At 48.6% G+C, this 22580-nt stretch overlaps 1 protein-coding gene and 4 non-coding genes across 6 annotated transcripts; all 5 read left to right on the top strand.

The window, feature by feature from the left end:
• The first annotated feature begins 610 nt into the window (after positions 1–610).
• Positions 611–22278, top strand: TRNAU1AP (tRNA selenocysteine 1 associated protein 1). Of its 2 annotated transcripts, XM_054086230.1 has the most exons (16): positions 633–781; positions 4177–4253; positions 4364–4461; positions 5206–5305; positions 6648–6700; positions 7965–8096; positions 10927–11046; positions 12497–12659; positions 13221–13254; positions 13989–14620; positions 16532–16732; positions 18072–18989; positions 20386–20492; positions 21077–21130; positions 21469–21578; positions 21939–22278. In XM_054086230.1, the coding sequence occupies exons 3-10, from the start codon at positions 4376–4378 to the stop codon at positions 14123–14125; spliced, it is 825 nt and encodes a 274-aa protein (XP_053942205.1). In that variant the 5' UTR covers positions 633–781; positions 4177–4253; positions 4364–4375; the 3' UTR covers positions 14126–14620; positions 16532–16732; positions 18072–18989; positions 20386–20492; positions 21077–21130; positions 21469–21578; positions 21939–22278. The 2 variants fall into 2 exon arrangements, with proteins under 2 accessions (XP_053942202.1, XP_053942205.1); XM_054086227.1 differs by lacking the exon at positions 4177–4253 and having other exon boundaries at positions 611–781.
• Positions 20084–20228, top strand: LOC128854341 (small nucleolar RNA SNORA16B/SNORA16A family). The gene has a single exon (XR_008453379.1). It is a non-coding gene; the product is annotated as a small nucleolar RNA SNORA16B/SNORA16A family (small nucleolar RNA).
• LOC128854342 (small nucleolar RNA SNORA44) lies at positions 20860–20990 on the top strand. The gene has a single exon (XR_008453380.1). It is a non-coding gene; the product is annotated as a small nucleolar RNA SNORA44 (small nucleolar RNA).
• LOC128854332 (small nucleolar RNA SNORA61) lies at positions 21170–21302 on the top strand. Its single transcript, XR_008453370.1, has one exon. It is a non-coding gene; the product is annotated as a small nucleolar RNA SNORA61 (small nucleolar RNA).
• Positions 21756–21827, top strand: LOC128854338 (small nucleolar RNA SNORD99). The gene has a single exon (XR_008453376.1). It is a non-coding gene; the product is annotated as a small nucleolar RNA SNORD99 (small nucleolar RNA).
• Positions 22279–22580: the final 302 nt, after the last annotated feature.

Genomic DNA, 22580 nt, shown 5'->3' with positions numbered 1-22580 from the left:
CATTCATCCATTCATCCATTCATATATCCATCTGTCCATCCATCCATCCAAACATCCATCCATCCATGCACCCACCAACCCTGCCTGTGCCTCCCTCCCTCTCTCCATCCATCCCTCCATCCATCCATCCATCCATCCCTCCATCCATCCATCCATCCATCCATCCCTCCATCCATGCATCCATCCCTCCCTCCATCCATCCAAACATCCATTCCTCCCTCCCTCCATCCCTCCTTGCCTCCATCCCTCCATCCATCGCTCCATTCTTCTCCCCCTCCATCCCTCCTTGCATCCCTCCATCCCTCCTTCCATCCCTCCATCCCTCCATGCATCCATCCCTCCATCCAAACATCCAAACATCCATTTCTCCCTCCCTCCATCCATCCAGTGGTTAATCCCTCCCCACTGCCCCCCCCCCCGACCCCCCTTCCTGGCGCTGCTCTCCTCCCGCCGCCAGAGGCCGCTCTGCTCTCCTCCCGCCACCAGAGGCCGCTCTGCCCTCCTCCCGCCGCCAGAGGCTCATCTGCCCTCCCTCCTCCCACCGCCAGAGGCCGCTCTGCTCTCCCTCCTCCCGCCGCCAGGGGCCGCTCTGCCCTCCTCCCGCCGCTCCCCCGCCGCTCTGCCCCCGCCGGGCCCGCGGAGGCGGCGGGAGCGCGGGCCGGGCCGGGCCGGGCCGGGCGGGAGGCGGCGGGGCCGAGCCGGGAGGGCAGAGCCGCGGCCCCGCTGCGCCCGCCCCGAGGCCGGAGGGAGCAGCATGGCAGCCAGTCTCTGGATGGGGGACGTGAGTGTCCGGCCGGGACCGCGCGGGGCGGCGGGAAGGGGAGAGAGGGGGGGAGGGCAACGGGTGGGAAGGGGGGGCACTGACCGACAGACCGACACTGCACCCTGACAGACAGACACACCCTGACAGACACCTTCAGACTCACTAACAGACACCCTTACTCATGGATACCCGCACCCTGACTGATGGACAGACGGACACCCTCACCCTGACCCCCTGACTGATGGACAGACACCCTCACCCTGACTGATAGATGGACACCCTCACCCTGACTGTTAGATGGACACCCTCACCCTGACTGATAGATGGACACCCTCGCCCTGACTGATAGATGGACACCCTCAACCTGACAGACACCTTCAGACTCACTAACAGACATCCTCACTCACGGACACCCGCACCCTGACTGACGGACAAACACCCTCACCCTGACTGATAGATGGACACCCTCACCCTGACACCCTGACTGACGGACAGATGGACACCCTCGCCCTGACTGATAGATGGACACCCTCACCCTGACAGACACCTTCAGACTCACTAACAGACACCCTCACTCACGGACACCCGCACCCTGACCCCCTGACTGATGGACAGACACCCTCATCCTGACTGGTAGGTGGACACCCTCACCCTGACACTGACTGACGGACAGACACCCTCATCATGACTGATGGATACCCTCACCCTGACTGACAGACACCGTGACAGACACCTTCAGACTCACTAACAGACGCCCTCACTCACGGATACCCGCACCCTGACTGACTGACAGACGGACACCCTCACCCTGACTGGTAGATGGATACTCTCACCCTGACATTCTGACTGACGGACAGACACCCTCGTCCTGACTGACAGACACCCTGACTGACACCTTCATACTCACAAACAGACACCCTCATGCACTGATACCCGCACCCTGACTGACTGACTGACTGACGTGACACTCCGACTGACTGACAGGCGGGCGCCCTTACCCTGACACCCTCACTCTGACTGCCAGATGGACACCCTCACCTTGACTGATGAACACCCTCACCCTGACTGACTGACACCCTCACCCTGACTCTCTCACCCTGACAGACAGACAGCCTCACCCTGACTGACGCCTTCATACTCACTAACAGACACCCTCATGCACCGATACCTGCACCCTGGCTGACTGACTGACACCCTGACTGACTGACAGATGGACACCCTTACCCTGACACCCTGACTGACAGACAGATGGACACTCTCACCCTGACACCCTGACTGACTGACACCCTGACTGACAGACACCTTCACCCTGACTGACAGGTACCCTCACCCTGACACCCCCACACGCTGCCACAGTCCTTCACAGGCTCTGACACACGCATGATTGACACTCACACCCCCTCTCTGCACCCTGACTTGCACGTACACTCACGCAGGCTGTCACGCACACTCACACAGGTGACACACACTCAGAGATGCTCCCCCTGCCTGGCACCCCCATCTGTGTGTAGTTTCACACCACAGCGAGGCACACACATCCCCCTCCAGGTGACACCAGTGTCCTGTGCTGCCTGTGCTCACACTGGTGGGCAGGCACGCTCTTGGGCGCTGATGTGTTTGCGCACTCCCGTGCTCGTGCTCTGTTAGGCCCTTGCACGCTTACTCACAAGCCCGTACGCTTGCATGCTTCTAGAGTTTTTATGCTGGCTTCTATGCTTTCCTGCTTGTAGGCATTTACACGCTCAGGGTCATATGCTCTAAGGCATTTGCACACTCACGTGCTCGCACTCATGCTGCTCACCTCACACGCTTCTGCTCGCCCTAGGAGGCACTTAAGCCTTCTTGCACTCTCTCTCCCTGCCTGCTCCACACATGGACACTCACACGCTTGTAAGGATTTGCACTTTCCCACATACACTTACACGCCGCAGTGTTTCCCTCCCTCCTTCCTGCCTGTGTGTGTGTGCCTGGCTTGCACTCACAGGTGCCTCTTCACGCCTCTCGCTGCTTGCCACACGCACGCCAAGGGTCCTCACGCTGAGATCTGCACAGTGTCCCTGTTGTTTGTCGTTCACACGTGCTGCGTACACCCTCCTACGCCTGCCCTACGCCGCACCGCTCGCTGCCGCACCTACGCCCTTCCATACTCACTTCTCTACGCGTACTCACATCCAGCATGTTGCAGTGCTTTGCTGCCCATGCCTGTGTGTGTGTGCTGGTGTTGTATTCGTGTCTCCGCTGTCTGCTGCTTCTACACACTCACATATACGATCCCACTATCGTATCCTCATCTCCTTGCTTGTGTATGCCCTCACGTCGGTACACACACGCACGGGCAGTTACACCAGCGGATCCCGGTTTCCACGTTGCCTGCTCCTTACACACACATCTTTCCGCAGCCTTTTCCATACAGCCTCACACCAGCATGTTGCATAGCCCTGCTTGCACACATACGTGCACCCTGCCCTCCTCCTCAGCCTCTCTCACGTGCGTGTGTGTGGACACACATCCCTGCGCATCCTGCTGGCTGCTTCTCTTTTACACACGCTCACACACACACGGGAGTCTTCCACTACCCGCCACTCATGCAGACAGACTCCATGGAGTCTGCTGTCTCTTTTCCCCACACAAAGGGTTATTTGCCCCCTCTCCACTGTAAGCCCATCTTCTTTTTAAGGCACCTTTCACAAGCAGCCTGGTGCTCTTTTAAACACACACGGACCTATCCTTGCAGCAGTCGCCTGTTGCCGTTGTGAGCCTGGCTTTCCCATACACAACTCGCAGGGTCACCTGCTGCGTGGCCTTTGTGTGGAGAGCAGTGCTGCCTCCTGCTTCTGGCACTTGGAGCGGAGTCATTTCTGCTTTACCTCATCCCTCTGCAGGGCTTCCACCAGCTCTCACACGTGCAGTACGGTCACTCGCTGTCAGATACACACAAATACTTCACGTTGTCACACACACACACACAAGTGACAGAGCTACCTGTTACCCGACAGACACACGGACACACTTGAGGGCTATTGGCTGGACATTCCCAGTGCCACCCTCTCACTTAGGACATGACTATGGTCAGTGCACCCAAATGCGGTACAAAGCTCAGAACCTACTGTGGGATCGGGAGGGGAGGTTTCCCCTCCAGGTGCTGCCCTGCGTATCCCCACGGTGAATGCGAGGTAGACACGGCTCCGCACGCCCCTACCCCTGCTCGATGGGGGCTGTGTTACCTGACGCATGCCGCCCATTCGTCGTAGCACCCCGGGCTCAGGCAGAGAAGGAGCCTGCTGACTCCTTATCCCCTGTTCCGTGTAGTGAACGCTCAGTTTGTTGCTGTATGTTTCTGAGTGGCTTTTGTCCTTCTGTGAAAGCTCCCTGTTCTCTGAAATTCATGCTGTCTCTTGGGTTCCACTTTGCAGACTGTTGAGCCTGGTTCATGCATGCCTGCTGGTTTTGAGTGGCATCGACCCTCTTAAATGAGTCTTCTTTTTGAAGTGTAAGGGTAAAATACTTCTCAATAATGTTTTAACTGCTTAGGGTGACATTGACACATAAATTCTCCTTTTTGTAGTTGCTTTGGACTGACTTGTTCTTTTGCTTTTTTAGCTGGAGCCATATATGGATGAAAACTTTGTTTCAAGAGCCTTCGCCACCATGGGAGAGCTTGTACTGAGTGTAAAAATCATTCGAAACAGGTTGACAGGGTAACTGTTTATGCTTGTTCTCAGTCTAAATTTGGATTGAACCGTTTGCCCTCTGCCTGGCACCGCTGTGGTCTTGTCCATATGAGAGTGATTTTCCCTTTGAGCTTTTCACCATTGTTGCCAACAATACGGGTGTATTGATGATAGCAATGGAGAGGACAATTGCTGGCCCTTTGACCTCCCCATCGACAAACCAAGGTTTGACCCCCCTCCTGCTGTGCTTTAGAGTGGAATACGTATTCCAGACAGTCCAGCTGGGAGTTACACCGTCTGGGCTGGAAGCTCCAGTGCCCAGCTCGTGTTAATCCTTGTGCTGGTGCAACCACGCGATGCTGGCAGAGGTGGGAAGGAGCTATAGGAGGACCCTTTGCATTCATTTGGAGTAAACCAAGCAACTGCATAGAATAAAGTAGTTTCATGTTCTTGTAAATGTTGTCATTTCAGTTTTTAGTTGTTTAACCTTGAATGGGAAAATTTATATAGTAGGAAGTAAACTAATTGTGAAACTATTTCTGTGTGCTTCTGTTGACATGACTTACTGGTAAGTAGGGGCTGTCACTTTACTTGACATCGAAGATTACTTTGCTGGCATCTTTTTCGTAGCTGAACTTTGTACTTTGAAAAAGAAATTGTTGTAAATGTTGTGACTATAGCGAATTTCCTGCCAGTTATCTAAAAATGTACTATTCCTCCTCAAGTGTGTTTTAAATCTGAAGTCTCTCTCTCTCCTGTGTCTGTGTTCAGAATTCCAGCAGGCTATTGCTTTGTAGAATTTGCAGATCTAGCTACTGCAGAGAAATGTTTACACAAAATCAATGGAAAACCGCTTCCTGGTGCTACACCGGTAAGTAAGTGAGATCAGCCAGTTGGGAAGCAAAACTGGGAATGAAGAGACAGCGTGCGATCCGTGTTTTGGATGATTACAGACAAATTCATAGTTAGTAAAAGGGGATGGGGCAGCCACCACTTCTCTGGGCAACCTGGGCCAGGGCCTCCCCACCCTCACAGGGAAACATTTCTTCCTAAAATCTCATCTCAATCTCCCCTCTTTCAGCTTAAAACCGTTCACCCTCGTTCCCTCCTTTCCCTCCCTGATCAAGAGCCCATCCTGAGCTTTCCTGTAGGTGAATATTATTGGACAAAGTAGTAATGTCTGTGTGAAGGTCTGGATAAAATCCAGGTATAGAAATGTATTTCTGACCCTTTCTACTCTTAGCAGAGTTGGACTAATAAGACAGCAGAGAATAAGTTAAAACTAGTTAGAGTATCCCTGCCGTAGTCCTCCTGTCTCTCTCCTTTGTCGCTGGGTTTTAGTTTGTTACCGTGTGTGTGGTGTTACCTGTGTACAAGACGAACTTGCCAGTTCACACTGAGTTTTGAGTAACTTTGATTTGTGGTAGAAATGTGACTTTTACGCCTCGCATTATTCTTGGCCCTGAGCAAACAGAAGTTACTCAAACCTTTTTAAGTGGAGAAAGAGCTCATTCACTTTGTAATTGCAATCCATAACAGACAGATACATAAAAGCTAGGTAGTTAGAAGGGGAGGAATAGTCCTAGAGGCTAATTTTAGGATGTTGACTCGACTGTGTGGTAGATTAAAATGGGACGCTGACACAGCTGTCCGTTGTACCCACAGAAGTTGGCTGCTGTAACTAGGGTGAGTGGTTCGTAAAGCAGCTCTAGAATCACCTCATTTTGGATCTTACTAAACGAGCCCGTCATCAGCGTTTGATTCTGTTTTTGCAGTGTGGCAGATTCTGGTCTGGCAGTACTCTTCTAAATCTCAAATATCCAACAGTTTGTTTGTGCTGCCATTTCATTTTAAGGTCTTAAAATCGGAAGTCGTTTCATATTTGTTGTTAATATCTCGGTTTTCCTGTCTTCCTTAAAGATACAAAAGTGTGATGTAAGTGCAGTTCAACTCTCTTTCACCAGCTTTATAAACTACTGATGTAGAGATGGGCCAGACCTCTTGGTGCAGGTTCCTTGCTGATTTTCATTATTGTTGTACTGAAATCAGATAAAAATATAGTCCTTGATACCTTAACTGGCTGGCCTGATGGCATTGAACATCTCTCATCATTCAGAAAGTTGTATAAATTAAGCTTACTGTATTTTTTTCCTAATTGGTTGGATTCACGTGAGGACATTTGAATGTATGGATTCATTTTTGCCTTGTTTCAGGCAAAGCGATTTAAATTGAATTATGCAACGTATGGAAAACAGCCCGATAACAGGTAAACACTCAATATTCAAATATTAGTTTTGCCTGCTTAATGTCTCTTAATCAATTGCCTTGCAAAGAAGATTAAAATTATGCAAAACCACAATTTCGTCATTGCTGGGTGAGACGTACAGCTAGGAAATTTGGATAGGAGAGCACTCCTGGGATGCATATAACTAAAATTTGTACCATTTTGTCCAGCAGTGCCAGATAACTAAACCCTATAATTAATGTAGACTCCATGAAACTGTCTTGGCACACGCTGGAGAGATTTATGATGCTGTAACACGTCAGCACTTTGTGTATCTAAGGATGCAATACTGTATAATGCCATGAATGTGTTCAGCACCTAAAGATCAACGCGGTAGTTTCAGACGCCCTGGCTGGAGCACCACAACGGGCGGCAAAGAGAAGGAGGGATGCTCTGAATTCCCTCTGGGAGTCCACCTTTCACCGTTGACAGTGAAGGGTGCATCAAGAGACAGACTCCCTGAGCTGGGTGGTGTGAGCACCTTTCATAACACCAGCCCAGAAACGCTTACACAGTGGAAGGGATAATAACACAGGAGTGTACGAGAGTGCGAGCAATCCTGCAGTTTATTAGGGCAGGGTTAGTTATATCTCGGCAACTGGAGTTTTATTTAAATTATTATCCGTCTTTTGGAAAAAAACCACAGCTTTTTAGATGAGAATCCAGGTGTGGCAGATGGGGACGAGAGTGAGATGTACATTTGGTAATTAATTCTTCACCAATCTTTTACTCTACGAATAGAGCTGGATAGCATAGCCTTTCCGATTCCAGCAGCGTGAGTCTTTAGCAGAGGGAGGATAACTCACACTGCCTGTCAGTTCTGTGCTTTGTCTTTTATGTAACACAGCAGGTTGGTCAGGAGCACCTTTTAAGGTGTTTAAACTTTCTGGCATCCAAGGATCTAATTTGTATATTACAATTTAAGATCATTATCTTGGAAATGGCAAATCTGTAAATGTTAGGAATCCAGAGGTGTCCTGTGAGAACTTAAAAATGAAATTATCTTTAAATAAAAAGCAGTGCTGAGCAGATTGCTTGTGGCTCTTGGATTAACTTGGAAAAGCAGTGTCAATAAAAATTTTAGTCACCTAAGCAGCTTAACTGATGGCATTTAAAGTATCCATTAAATATCCTTTAATATCATTTTTCTCTGAAGCTAAATGTTGAGGTTAAATGTTAGCTGTCGCTCAGTGTGCCTCTTGTTTTATATGACTGTATTTACCAGGTTTTCTTTTGATTTCTTTAGTCCAGAATATTCACTTTTTGTGGGAGACCTGACTCCTGATGTGGATGATGGGATGTTATATGAATTTTTTGTTAAAGTTTATCCATCGTGTAGAGGTGGAAAAGTTGTTTTGGACCAGGCAGGAGTGTCCAAGTAAGTAATTTTCTATTCATTCTTTTTTTTCACTTCACATGCAGCAACAGGGAAGGTATAATGAAAGATATAATGCAGCAAGGGAGACAGAATAGATTTTAGCTTAGATGAGACCAGCTTAGATTTTAGTTAGCTAAAAATACAATGGTTTTGGATATTCACACTACAGTATAATTGGGTTTGGGAGTCGCCACAGCATCTTGTCACTCTGCTGTCAGTGTGATGTGCTAAAAACGCTCTCCCTGGCCTTTTAGATGCTTTTGCAGCCTTGAGACTACTGTGTACTGCTGTGAAAGCTTTACAGGCTTGTGTTTCAAATTGGGTGGGGCAGGCAAAGCTGTGCTTCGTTGGCAACTACTTGGTAGCCGCCTTGTTCATCTCTACTGGAAACATCTCACCGAAATCAGATATCAAAAAGTCAGGTGTCTTAACATTATTAAAATGTTTTCTAAGTAACAGAAAGTGGAACTGTATTTTCCTAGAAGAGGGACCAGTTGGTATCCTTGTCTTCAAAACAGAACGTGGTTTCAATGAAACACAATATTCTGATCTAATACTTCTGAGAGCATTGTGATGAGACTTAGAAAATGGCTGTAGATCTCCCTTCTTTCTCACAGAAGGTCTCTCAGCCTTAGATGTGTCGGTTTGAGGTCTTAGATGTGTTGGTTTGTTTTGGCTTTGGAGGTCTCATGTCCAACTTCCTGCTCTGAACAGGACTGCAGCCAACACTAGATTGGGTCAGCCATGAATTGTGTAGCCTGGAAAACCTCCCAGGATGGAGATAATACAACCTGTCTGGGCAGCCTGTTCCAGCGCTGCACTACAACACTCTTGCAGAGCAGCTCAGTCGTTCTCTGGCTGTTGCTGCCACCTCACTCGAGACTGACACAGCTGGGCTGGGCTCCGGGTACTGGAGGCATAAACCCAGTAGTTCTTGCTTTGCGGACCCTGCTTCGGTCTCTGCCCACAAAATAGATGTTTGGTGATGCAGGTTTGGCCGTTAACTGGGCTTTGGGAATCGTCCCTAAGTGCAGAGTGATGCGAGAGTGATCCCTAAGTGATGCAAGAGAGGAACTTGGGGATCGTGGAGGTGCCTAGAGAAGCTCTTTCCCTTACAGCCAGAGCTGGTAAATCAGGAAAGCCTCCTCCCTCCTTGTCCAGGCAAGAGTGGAGCTTGGAGCCCAGTACCATAATGCTCTGCGTGATTCCTTGCTGTCTGCTGAGAGTGTAGGCTGGGGGCTTGTCCTGACTGCAGGGACAGGACAGAATGTCTGCCAGGGAGGTCCTGGCCATGAAGAAATGACTTCTTGGTGTTTTCTCTATATTAAAATCTACTTTAGGCGTTGGTGTGAAAAATCTTAAGTGTCTGGAAAAGTTGGAAGAACCACTGTCCCTTGCTGCACCCAACAATGTATTCCTGTACACTACAGCCAACACTTTATCTGTCCATCTCTTTTTTGGAACCTCCAGTATTCGTGGTTTCACTCTGGTCCCATCTGAAAAGCCGCAGGAGTCTTCATAGCAGCTTAGAAACTTACACACTTTCCTATGTAAACACCTCAGATTGACTTAAACTGCCTCAAAAGTTGATTTGCACTGGTTTAGTTCGCCACAGGCCTTTTGCAGAGGGCAAATTAAGCAGAACGTGGACCCGTGTAGAGTTTTGCTCTTGATTAATCATCCATTTTAAATATAGATAAGCCTGAGCTTTGATTTGGTCTTTGTGAGGAGTGCACGTACGCACATCCATATGGGTATAAAGATGTGTTTGGACTTGTGCGTACAGTGTGGACCCACTACGAGCACCAGGTGATGCCGCTTTCAAAATAATTTTACCTGGTACTTAGGAGTTCCCACAGAATAGATAATATAGTGTAAATATACACCCTTGTTTACGGCTTGTTCTTTTCCCCACGTAGACAAGCCCTTTCCCTCCCAAACTCCTTCCTTCTCCTAGATGGATTCCTCTTTCCCTCCCACACCTAAGTCTTTGATCTTTCTGCTGCGTGAGGCAGCCCATCCCGCCTTGGGATCCTGGCACTGCCCTTTTGGATGCTGTTGCGTTGCTGCTGACTCACGGCGGCATCAGAACCCTGCAATCCTACGCAAAGGACCTTTGGGGTTGGAGGGGACTTAATGTTTCCTATCTGGCAGCCCTACAGCACTGCCAGCGCTGCAGGGAGGGACTGCGACGGAGCCGAGGGGCTGCTGGCCGTGGGCTTTCCCTGTCAGAGCAAGTTTTAGCTACTTGACATCAAGAGCTCGTTTTCAGGCCCACTGTTGGGAACGCTGATGGTGCTTAGGAATGACAGAAAGCCTTTTTGAATATTCTCCTGTTGAGAAAAAAAAAGGGCTTGATTGGAAAGCGCATCTCAGTGGATGCTGCAGAAAAGCAATATTTTCCTTCACAGTGGGGCAGTTTTAGACAGAAACAGTGCCCGTGTCTTGTCAATCCTGTGCTGACTTGCAAGTCTTTACATTATCTCTGTCCTGCCAGTATAGATCTGAGGCTTTGCTGCTGCCTGTTCGTGCACCTTGACACGTCCCTTGCCAGCTCTCTTCCAGTTCCCCAGCATCCCCTGGCACAAGAATCGCTTTTCTCAAGCTATAGAAATTGCTGCCAAAGCCTGGACCCACAGCTTCAAGCATTTTGCAAAAGCAACTGGAAGGCGGAATCGTTTCATCTCTACTAAAAGCAGGGACCGCCTTAGCCAAAGCGTTTTCATTTGCTGTGGTTTTCAAACCCAATTTTGACCTCACTGTAAATATTTTTGAAGAGTGGCATGGATTTTGGGGTTTGTTTTACGCGAGTTATTCTGTGTCTCTGCAGAGGTTACGGGTTCGTGAAATTCACGGATGAACTGGAACAGAAAAGAGCGCTGACGGAGTGTCAGGGAGCTGTGGGGTTGGGCTCTAAACCTGTTCGCTTGAGTGTGGCTATACCAAAAGCGTGAGTATAAGAGCAGCCGGGTGTTTGTGTAAGAGCAGTGTGATGTGAAATCCGGGGTATTTTTAAATGTCTTTTAGTGGTTTGGGTACAGTTCTTGGATGTTTCCATCACAAAGTGAAGGAATACACACAGATATATATTTTAAGTAGCCACAGTATCAGAATGCACAGGAATTCAAAACCATTATAACATTAAATCAAGACTAAACATTTCGCATTGTTTGTAATTGTCTCCTTTATTAAATACACACACATGTGCACATGCTGTATTTAAAGATGATTATTTTTAAAGTATATGTTCCTTTGCATTAAACTGAAATAGTCTAAATCTGCTTATTGATTTCTGGGTAGCAAAACTCGATTACCTTGCTATTTCTATTATAATGTCTACTAAATATAAGTCTTCTGGGGCAGGGATTAACTGTTTTTTCTGTGTTTGTTCAGAACCTGATACAATGAGATCCTGGTCTGACTTGGGGCTCGTAGCACTAGGGTAATACGAATAATAGTAATTGCTCCCTATTTGAATAATATTTAGATTTTCAGTGACCTCAGAAGTCTTGGGAGGATAAGGAAGAGAAAAGCAGACAAAGGGGGTGTATCGTGGTGAGAAGATTGATGTTCCCCTCTTCCTACTTCTCACTAATTTCATCGTTAGACGTAGCTTTATGTATGACATATTTTCATTTTCAAACAATATTTGTCATCTCATTATTTCAAATCTTGATAATCAGGTGGGTTTCCCACTTCCCTGGAAATGCTGCCACTTTATGGCAAGGAATGGGAATTTTAGTCAGCTTACAGGCTATTGAAGGTTTTAATTACCTGTAGTTGCTTTTACTTCATGAGCACAACTATATACACTGAAGAACCACACGATTGAGAGAGCACGGAGACAACCAGTCGTTGCTCGGGCTTTTATACCATAGAGGTAGAAGGGAGAGGTTTTTATCCATTCTTACTAAAGAAAACCTCAGTTCTTTGGCAAGGGTCTAAGTCTTTAACTCTTCCCGTAAAGTGAGACTCAGTACCTTGTCTCAGGAAGCTGCGGAGTACTTTACTTCATCCTATTTATCAGGAGATAAAAGGACCCAAGAATCTGGATCCTGGTTCAGGACTGTTCTAAACTGAGGCTCGTAGTCCTGAACTCTTCGCTTCTCAAAGCCAGGAAGCAATACTAAATTACTCATAATGAATGAAAGCAATGTTTATTAATGAAGATTAATATGAATACAGGAAAGGGCATTAAATTTAAACCACTTGTTTCTTTCTGCAAATGTATGCAAATGATAAGTACTGCCACAGTAATAGCGAATATTTTTTAAAGACCGGAGTTTGCATGGTAGACTAAGCCTTGCCTTTGTGCCACGTTGTATCTTAAGCTATTTCACTGCTTTTTATCATCATTATTCTGCATTATTTGCAACTTATCCCTGCTTTATTTTTTTAAGTAATCGTGTGAAATCAATGGAGTACAATCAGATGTACAACTACAATTATAACCAATATTACCAACAATATCACAACTACTACGCGCAGTGGGGCTACGACCAGAACACAGGCAGTTACAGCTACAGCTATCCTCAGTACGGATACACGCAGAGCACAATGCAGGTAGGACAGCGTGAAGGGCTCACTCTTCGGTCATCTGTCTGCACAGAAACATAAGACAGCTTACAAAACCGTGATGGGTGTGTTTTATCTTCAGACTCTGAGGTCTTACTGTACCTGCTTGATGAGGAAGGAAAACTGTTTAGTAGAGCCTGGTGTGTAATGCTGCCTTGTGTGCAGGATCCTGCTGGGATCAGGGATAAAAAGGTCTGGAGGGCACAAAGAGTCTCTTAGTACAGTTGCTGTGGTAGAAGGTTTCTCCAGACACGCACGGTTGGACAGACTGTGCTGTGAGTGCCTTCTGGCATCCTCCGTAAACCTTGTTTTAGTGAGTAAAACAGCTCAGAACAGCTGTCTGCTGTGCCACAAGAATCTGAAGAACTACAGCCTCTGGGATGTTCCTCATGGAGTCCGTTGGGTGTGGAACATGGGGCTTAGCTGTGAAGAATTCTTTTGTCATCAGTCAGATAGAAAAGTCAGTATATGACAGCAGTAATCAACAGATGATGTTCATAAAAGAAAAGATAAATATCTGCTGTCCTAAGGTGTTTTTTTCCCTTGTAGACATATGAAGAAGTTGGGGAGGATGCATTAGAAGGTATGTTTCATAAATTCGTTATTGAAGTTGTCTGTTCTGGAATATTGTCGGGCTTGGCACCATGACTGCTTCCCTGGGGAGCTGTTCCAGTGCTCCACCACCCTCTGGTTGAAGAATCTTCTCCTAATATTTAGTCTAACCCTCCGCTGGCACATCTTCCTGCCATTCCAAATAACATAATGCCAGTGTGTCCTTCCTTTTCCTTAACTCTTCTCTCCTGTGATGTGTTACAACACAATGTAGCTAAACCCAAACATCTTTACAAGCATTTTATTCCTGATGCGTGTTGTAGTTTTTCCACTCAGCTGGCTGGCTGCTCTGCACTCCGATAGCTGCTTCCTATCCTCTGTAGCTGTGCTGCTCTGATACCCTCAGCTCTAGGTCACGGGTGGTGTCGGGTAAGCTGTGCACCCGACAAGCAATTTGAGGAATACGATGAGTTGATTTTTGTGAAGCATTAAAGGTGCATTGGTAGCAGAATTGTACCAGCTGGTTGCTATCGAGCTCCAAAATACTTTAGAAATGTCTCTTCGAACTGTAAAAACAGGGGACATATTCATATGTAATTCATGAGATGTCACTGACGCTGCTTTGGTTGCTAACTGTGAAATGCTTTGAGATGTTCATGGCTTGGGCAGATGAGCTTTGGTGACTCTTGTTTTATTTACAAGGTTTGGGTTTTCCTAACACATTCAGCTAGTGATTTGTTTTTCTGTCCCTCTTTCCTCCTTTAGATCCGACGCCTCAGTTGGACATCCAGGAAGCAAATAAACAGTTTATGGAACAGAGTGAAGAGCTCTATGATGCCTTGATGGACTGTCATTGGCAGCCTTTGGACACTGTCTCGTCAGAGATTCCAGCCGTGTTATAGCCTCATTGCTGAGGCACTGTGTCCGTGTGACAAGCCCGCCAGTGCGCTCCGGACTATTCTGCTGCACCCGGATCCGGCAGCAGGGAGGGGTGGCCCTTTCTCCACCCACGTCTGCTGCTTGAAGTAGAGGAGGACTGTGGCCTTTCCTGTACAGAATGAGTATCGTAGAAGCATCATGGTAACTTTTATTCATGGTGAAAGTTTTACGACGGTTTTATTCCTTTTGTCTTGAAATGAACTCTTAATACTTCTTGGGAATTGTAATTTATAAACTTTCAACGAGATGGCACAGGGGAAAGACTCTACTCCAACCTACAATAAAAAAGTTGGTCTTTTAAGTAAAATTACCCTTTGCATTTTGGTTCCTGCCCATCTTTCTGTTTTGCTGCCTGTTTACCCATCTTCAGTCACTTGATCCAACTCTCATAAATGTGTTCTTTAAAAAAATCAGCGTTGGATACCACTAAAATGTCTCAGGAGCTTTCTAGTGACTGGGTAAGGCTGCTTAACCTGAGCACAGGGAAAAATACTGAAAAAATACTGTAGCTGAAAGCTTAAGTTCTGCTTAACCTCAGCTGTGATCGTGAGCTAAGGAAGTGTATAGCTCAGTGTTCTTAAGCGGTCTATGACTCTGTGATCATAGATTCCACGGTTCTATGATGATAAGAGCATTTTGGAGCGTAAAGAAAGGGCAGGAGCGTTATAAAACTGCTGCAGACCGATGCCTTCTGCCTGGTGGTCTCTCGCATGCGTGGCTCGCCTTTCCACCTGCGTATGAGGAAATAGTTCCCCATCAGTCAAGCAGTTTCAAATACTTCTACTTGTTGAAATGTTATTTTGGGTACCATGCCTTTTTTTATTGTGGACACACCTTGACGTCTCGTTCAGATGTTAAGGTTTCATGGCGTCTTCCACTGTCCTTTCAGAGGGAATACAGTGAAACTGAAGATCTTGCAACCCAAACGGGTCAGAGCAATCTAACTGATATATTGTGCAACAAATTGTTGCTAACCTGGAAAGCGGTTTTCTGCTGGATGTTGTATAAGCTGGACGGACAAGCAATATATTTAAGCTAATATTATGTTGCATTGGAGGTGAAAGTGAAAATAATAGCACTTATGTACGTGTTATAAGCCCTTTTCAGGCTTTTGTGCCTTAAACTCTTGGAGACAGAGGAACAGATAAACTACCTGTAATAAATGTCTATCTGAGAATGAGTTTGGTAACTGAAATCGCTGCTGCAGAGCATTTTGTTGCCTCCCTGCCCGTGTTGATACAGAGATTTGCCACGAAATTTAAATAATTTCATAAAGCCTACTTCTACTATGCCTTTGTTTGTGTCCATAATTATGGTATATTTGTCAGTCTGTGGTCTTTTATCAACGGCAACGGTAAAGATTCTGTGAATATGAGGGGGCTGGTGATGTGTACTGGAGTTAGCCTGTATCTGAACAAGTGGAACTAGAGGGCTGCTGGACCCCTGCCTTCTCATCTGCTGTGGATTGTTCCCTTCTGCTGTGCATCTGACTGTGCTGTGGGCTCTGAACAGTCTTGTAACCTCCAGTCCCTCTGAATTTATGGAAGCAAACGTTCCCTGCGCGTGCTGGTGATTTTCCAGAGGCGGCGGAGAGGTGGGAGAGAGCAGAGGGCTTGCTTTGCTGACGTAGCTGGGCAGATGATGCCCTTCTTCTTGAGAAGTGCCTGTTCAATAGTGGTTCAGAGGTGATGTAAAGAAGGTTTTCTTTATGTTCTACCGTTAAATGCTTTCTAGACTGTTCTGTCACTGGGCTACAACAGTGCACCTTGTGTTCCCATTTCACTCTCCTCGTTTTGACCTGCCTTTCCCTATCCCCCCAGATTTTAGTTTTTGTCGTGAATCCTCCTAATTTCCTACAGAAGGTGGCTTGCAGCCGCACTCATTTTATCCATACAAATTTATGCTGCCATTCTAAGGCCGGCCAGCCCTGCTGTCCTCTATAACGTTTCCTAACCCGTGGATAAGCCGAATCCATCTGAATCTGTCTCTAAAGGACAGTGGGACAGGTTATCACAGAGCAGCACCCTCTGGCAAAATCATTTTCCTCTTTGCTTTGGTTTTTTGTGGTGGAGAGGAAGTTGATATCGATTAATCCGATCCATTGGAGATCTAGGAGAACAGTTTGGGAGCACAGAGGCTGACAGAGTTTGCCCACTGGAGCCCATGTGCTGGTGCTGCAGAGCTTAAAATAGCTCCTGCATTTCCTTTTGGGAGAGAGGTTGACACGAGGCGCTGGGCTACGTTCCTGGATGTGTGAGCCAGCCTTCCGGGCTTGGCTCTGAGGATCCCGGCTGCTGTTCTGCTGAGCTGTTAATCTCGATGCACTTGTCTCTTGTATATCACTTACTCATCTTCATGTTCATTTCCAGCTCCCGGCCACTATTGCAGCACCCGAAGCACCGAAGAGACTTTTATGTGGAGCTACAAAAGAGCCGTGCACCTGGATTTGTAGGGTGTGTGTTTCGGAATCCAAGTTAAACAAGAGTGTGGGATTTTGTTTCTCCTGGATGGCTACAGGAAAAGCCCTGATTAATTCCCATTAGCGTAACACAAGGACTCTGCATAGTAAGGTAAATCCTGCTTTTATCTTTGCGGGCTAAAGGCAAGAGATCCCGAGGCAGATGATGTCACATCTGGCTGTGATTATGTAATTCCTTGGAATTGGCATCAAAATCCGCGGCAGAGATGATAAAGATTTCTGCCTTTCAGCATGCCACATCCAGTAGTAATTACAAAAACAACTCAAATCTTCTTACTGTGCTATTTGGCAATGATGTGACGAGCCAATTTAGGTTAGTCTAAATTGCAGGGACTCGGGGATTACCATTGGAATTACATGGAGTGACAAATATTTAGCCAGCTGCGGAGCTGGAAAGACGTGGGCGTTAACTCCAGTTGGGCACAAAGTGGTGATTTCCAAAGCATAAGCTGCAAGGCTGCGGGGTGGCCCGTTGCCATTAACATATGTTTAATTAAAAGCTTGTCAGTAAGCAGCCAGGGTGGCCTGTGAGGATTCCGCTCAGCTTCCAATGGGATGAGGAGCCTGAAACCATTTCTTTAGCCAGTATGGGTCTGCACAGCACCGTGTGTGGGTTGAGGGGTCTGATGGGGGCTGGCGATGATGTTTTCTGTGTGTCCAACTGGAGAAAATTCCTGTTTCTTGGACCGGTTTCAGGGGACAGGTTCCTGTCCCACACACCAAGAAGTACTGAGCGCCCTTAGGTATTTCTCGGAATCCTTTATGAGGAACACAGGTGTTTGACTCTGATCTTTGCGCACACACTTTTTCATTGCTGCCTTGCTAATCCCTGGTTTTGGCCAAACAATATCAGAGAGGAATTTTTACCTTCCAGCCTTGCTATCTTCCAGTGCGTCTTGTGAAGTGCACTGGATACACCAACTTCTGGATTTAACCTGGATTTACTTAGACATGAAATTAATTCCATGGCAGGATGGGGTATGAATTTTAAATGCAATAGCTACGTTATATACTGATACAGCCAGTTCGGAAAATGCCCATCTGACAAAGCTCGCTTTACCTTTTTGCCTGGGTAGCTCATTTCTTCAGAAAATATCACCTTTTTTTTTCCAAGTTCCTATGCTTCTCTTCCTTGGCAGCTGCTCCCAGTCGCAACAGTTTTACCCAGTGCAGCCAGTTCTGTTGGAAGGAGTTTGAGGGTACGGCCGGGTACACGCTCCAGTTCTCTCAGATGATATCATGCTGCTTTTGCTGTCATATTTCCAGGGTCAAAGCAACAGTAGATAACGCAGTTAAGGTGGTAGAGAGCTGAACGCAGCCAATGCTTGGCTCATAACCTCAGCACACAGGATCCCTGAGGAGCGGCAGGCACAGCAATCCACCTGGCTCACTCATTCATACTTGCTTTTCCTTCCTGTTACTCTTCACAGAGCGCTTCCCTGTGGATTGTCTGCTCCCACCTGTCCAGCAGTAGGAATTGCAGCCTCTTCCAGCGTTTGCTCCGGATCGTGCGCTACAGAAGAGACTGGTGTGAGGCTCCCAAGCTATTCCAGGAGGTTTCATTAGGGCTGAAAGCCAAAGATGGCAGACACGCAGTGGGATTGTCTCTGCTCCGTCTTCTCTCCATCCATCTTCTCATGATGGGCCAAGGTCTGCTGAGCATTGTTGCTTTTCGATATTGCTCTTTGGGGATTCTCCCTGTTTTGTGTTTGGAAGATTCTCTTCCCAAAAACTTGATGTTTACCAAGGTTGGGTAAATTTTAAGTGCAAGTTATTTTTGTTATGCTGAGCTCCTGGTTTCTGTCTTGCTTTAGGATTCGGCAGGGAGATTTCTAGCTCCAATTTGCAGGAGTCACTGTGCCAAGGAGCATTCAGGCTGCCTGGGGAATGACTGGGCAGCGCAGCTCCAGGAACCATGGAGGAGGTGGTGGACAGGACCAGCTGCTTGCAGCCCATCCCCACCAGCTTTGACAAGGGCTGTTTTTAGAAGAGCTTGGTCACACAAGGTTTGGGGCTCGTTTCCAGGCGGATTTCTGCTTTAAATAGCTGCTAGGCTTATTTTGTTGGGAACCTGGCATGTTGGTGGTGGGGTTACCAGCTTGAAAGGCAATTCCTGAGCACCATGAATTTTTCCATGTGTGAATCTTGCACAGAACAAATGGAAAACTGTTTTTCTCCCTGTCTCCAGGGCCAAAGGACGGGGAGCAGGCATGATGTTTAAGATCTCCCTTCTCAACCTGATCTCTCGTGATGGCTGTGGCTTCAGCATTGGTATCTGAAGAAGTTTCAGCAGTCACTTTTAAATCCTTCCCACTGGTTATGGATCCTGAGCCAGAAACCTGACAGAGGTATTGCTTTCATAGAATCATAGAGTCATTTAGGTTGGAAGGGACCTTAAAGATCATCCAGTTCCAACCCCCTGCCATGGGCAGGGACACCTCCCACTGGATCCAGAGGGATCAAAGCCCATCCAACCTGGCCTGGAACACCTCCAGGGATGGGGCAGCCACAGCTTCCCTGGATAACCTGTTCCAGGGTCTCACCACTCTCATGGGGAAGAAATTCCTCCTTATATCAAGCCTAAATCTGCCCCTCTCCGGTTTATACCCGTTCCCCCTCATCCTATCCTCACAAGCTTTTATGAATAGTCCCTCTCCAGCTTACTTGTTTCTTTCACAGATAGACTTTTGCTTCCAAGAAACTTTCTTTCCATCCCCTGAGGGCAGAGTGTTCCCTTTGCCTTCCAAAGAAAAGAAAATCGTGGCTACTGCCTTCACCCTTCAGCAGAGCAACCCCTGCTGCGCACCTTGTAGGGAGGAGGGGAGACAAATTGCCTTTGTGAGGGGTGGGGGAGCTCAGCTCACCCCCCAGTGCAAAGGCAGAGGGTGCAAATCATGGTGTTGTTGCCAGGGGGTGGGATTTCCCCTGCTTTCCCTCCCGCTGTGGGGAGGAGAGGGGCAAGTTTGTCCTTTGGGGTGGGAGTCGGGATGGGGTGGCTGTTATGGGGGCTGCATGGCTGGGAACTACAACTCCCAGAATGCACCGCGGCAGGGCCCTGCCCAACAGCCAATCAGCGCCCGCGCTTCCGCTCTATAAAAGCACCGCGCGCCCCTCCTTCCGCCTCTCTCGGCGATGGCGGCTGCGTGGTGGTGGCGTGTCGTACCGCGCGGACAATCCACCGCCATCCTTCCTCCCGCGCGGCTCTCCCGGTGCTTGGCCCCGCCGTGTCGGTGCCCCGCGGGCTCCGTGCCATGGCAGCCGCGCTTCGGAGCGCTGCGATGGGGTATGAAGGGAGGCGCGGCCGCGGAAGCAGCTGCCCCCCCCCCCCCTCCATCCTTCAGGCGCCGCGGTGAGGAAGACGCTGAGGCCGCCGAGGGTGGGTGAGCGGGTGACCCCGAGTTAAACCCTCCCGGGAGAGGCGGCTGCGGCCCGGGGGGAGCCCGGCCGGCCCTATCGAAGCTGCGTCTGTCTCGGTGGTGTGGCAGATGCAGTCAAAAAGGAGCCGAGAGCACAAGGGTTTTCCTTGACGGTCGCCGCTCAGTTTGAGCCTCTGTAACTGTCCGGCAACATTTCGGGAAAATACATGGCCCGGGGGAGCTGCCGAGGCAAAGATCTGCCTGGGCTGCGGGTGGTGGGGATGGCCGGCGCTCTCCTACCCCAACTACCTGCTTAGGGGTCCAAACTGCCACATACTGGCGGGTATCGCAGCTTTGCTGATTCTTTAACATACTTTTCCTTTCTTAGAAGCTACCTGAAGCTCAAGACCGCTCTTCCCCAGCGGCATCCTGGCATGGGAGGTGATCCTGATACACGAGATGGCTGATGATCCTCAGCTTAGCTGCCTTGGGCAGGTGAGATGTGTGATTTAGGCTCTGGAGTCTCCCCGTACGCTGCGAGCTTGGTTGCCTTCACAGCGTCCTTGGTCTGGAGCCACCGAGGGCAGAGTTTCCTGCTCCCTGCAAGCAGCTCCTGGCTGCGTGGTGCTTGTTCCCAGTTGCTGTGGATCCTCTGCAGGGCTCCTGCATGGGATAGGCCTGGATTTCCCACTGGTGGGGCCCCTTTTGTGTGTCTCTCCAGTCATTAGGAACTGCAGAATCCTTTATTTCTTCCCCTGTCAAGGTCACAAGTGGGATAAGGGGTTTTTCATAGCAGCAGAACTGGGAATGTAATCTGATCCGGAGCCAGCAGCAGACTTTGCCAGAGAGATCAGTGGCAACTTGGCATGTTTATCCAAGAGCTGTGGCTCTGTGCAATAGCTGCAGGTCTCCAACAACATGCAAGAGTAACAGGAAGGTCTTTGACTGCCGGGCTCCTTTTGCCTGTTGCTGTCACTCGCCCCTCCTATATATTTTCAGGAATTGGGGTGGTTCCTGGGTGGGATGCATTGGTGATGAGCCCATCCCTGACACTAAAGGGGTGTTGCGATGTCTTCCAGGGTTGCTTGGTTGGAGCTCACTGAGTCGAAGGCCTGCTTGCCAATAGACCCGAGGTGAGAGCATAACCACCCTCATTGGAGCGCTGCTGCCTGTCCCTCCAAATCCCTTTCCCATCGGATCTGAATACCGATCTGGTGGTCGAAAAAGGAGGAAAAGTAAAATTTCGGCTGGTCAGGGCCTCGGCTGGTGCAGTCCTGCTCTGAGAGGGGCCAGTTGGAAAACATCTGTGTTGGCTTGTTCCTTTGGGAAGTATGGGGTGGGAATGAAATCCTCTGGTGCAGAGGATGGATAAATGCTGGCTGGTGGGGTTGCTTGCGCTGGGGCTGATGATCCGATTCCTAGTGCGCCATGATCCATCAGCTTTGGATTCTTACCTCTCTCCTTTTCTTAGGATTACTTAATGGAAAAGGCTGCGAGTTGCTGAGCTGCTGGCCCTGATGGAGGGATTTGGTTTGCTTTCCTTAGTGCCTGGATCGTGGGGGAAGCTGTGAGACGGAGCAAGTGAGTGTCCTTCCTGAGTAACGTGTTTGAGTGGGATCCCACCAGCCCTGGAAAACAAAGGGCAGTTGGAGCTGATTGTGCATGTGCTGGAAGTGGCCAATCCATAACCTGGGCTTTGCAGGTGGGATAATGAACTCGTTAGGAAGGCTTTTAATTGGGCTGGTGAGGTCACAGCAGCCTGGTCCGTGATGACTCTTTTTCTTGGGAGACTGATGAATGAATCCTGCGGATATGGGGCTGAGGCCAGGCATGAAGGAGACAAAATGGATGCAGGGGGAGGGAAGAGCTGGAAATTCCTTAAGGCAGATGCTGACTCAAACTGTTCTTCAAGCTGGGTTATTTTTTATCCCCTCTCTGCAGGTCTAAGGAGAACATAGAGCTGCGATGCGCTGGTTCCTGAGGGTTTTCGTGCTGCCGTGCAAGATTTAGTTCTCTTCCAGCCCTCTCCTGCAGAACCGGCAGCTCCGCACGGCCGGAGCCTGGCTGCATCCTGAGCTGTGAGCTCTCCCTGAGTGGGAACAGCCGCTCCAGTGCTCGGCTCACCCACACCACGGGGAGAGGGAATTCATTTGGCTTGGGGTGCTGCTCAAGCTCCCACTTGGCATGGAAGAATGATCTTTTCCGTGGAGTTTTCTCAGGAGAAGACCTTGAGGGGTAGAACTGGATGTGAAATACTGTGAGGGTGAATAAACGCAGTCACTGGGAATTCCGTGCTTGTGTGTGTTTGGGATGCGCTGCCGGGGGAGACCAAACTGGGAGATGGGAGTAGCTGTTTCTTCTGGGATCAGTGACCCCTTGGGGGTGTTTGTCGGCTCTTTGGGGGCGGGATCTCCAGGCAGATTGTTCTGTCCTGGAAATCTCTCTCTGAAAAGTTTTCTTTCAATGTACGTTGGTGCTCATGGTGTTGAGTTTCTGCCTGAGGGAACTGGTGGGGCAACCCTTTGTGCTCCAGAGCCGCCTTGAGCCGAGCTGGGTTTGGCTTTCCTTTCCTCCAGACGGCGG

This window comes from Cuculus canorus, chromosome 22 (genome assembly GCF_017976375.1).
Source record: "Cuculus canorus isolate bCucCan1 chromosome 22, bCucCan1.pri, whole genome shotgun sequence".
Taxonomy (NCBI): domain Eukaryota; kingdom Metazoa; phylum Chordata; class Aves; order Cuculiformes; family Cuculidae; genus Cuculus; species Cuculus canorus.
Note: the sequence above shows the minus strand (reverse complement) of the source record. Positions and strands in the feature narration are given on the sequence as shown.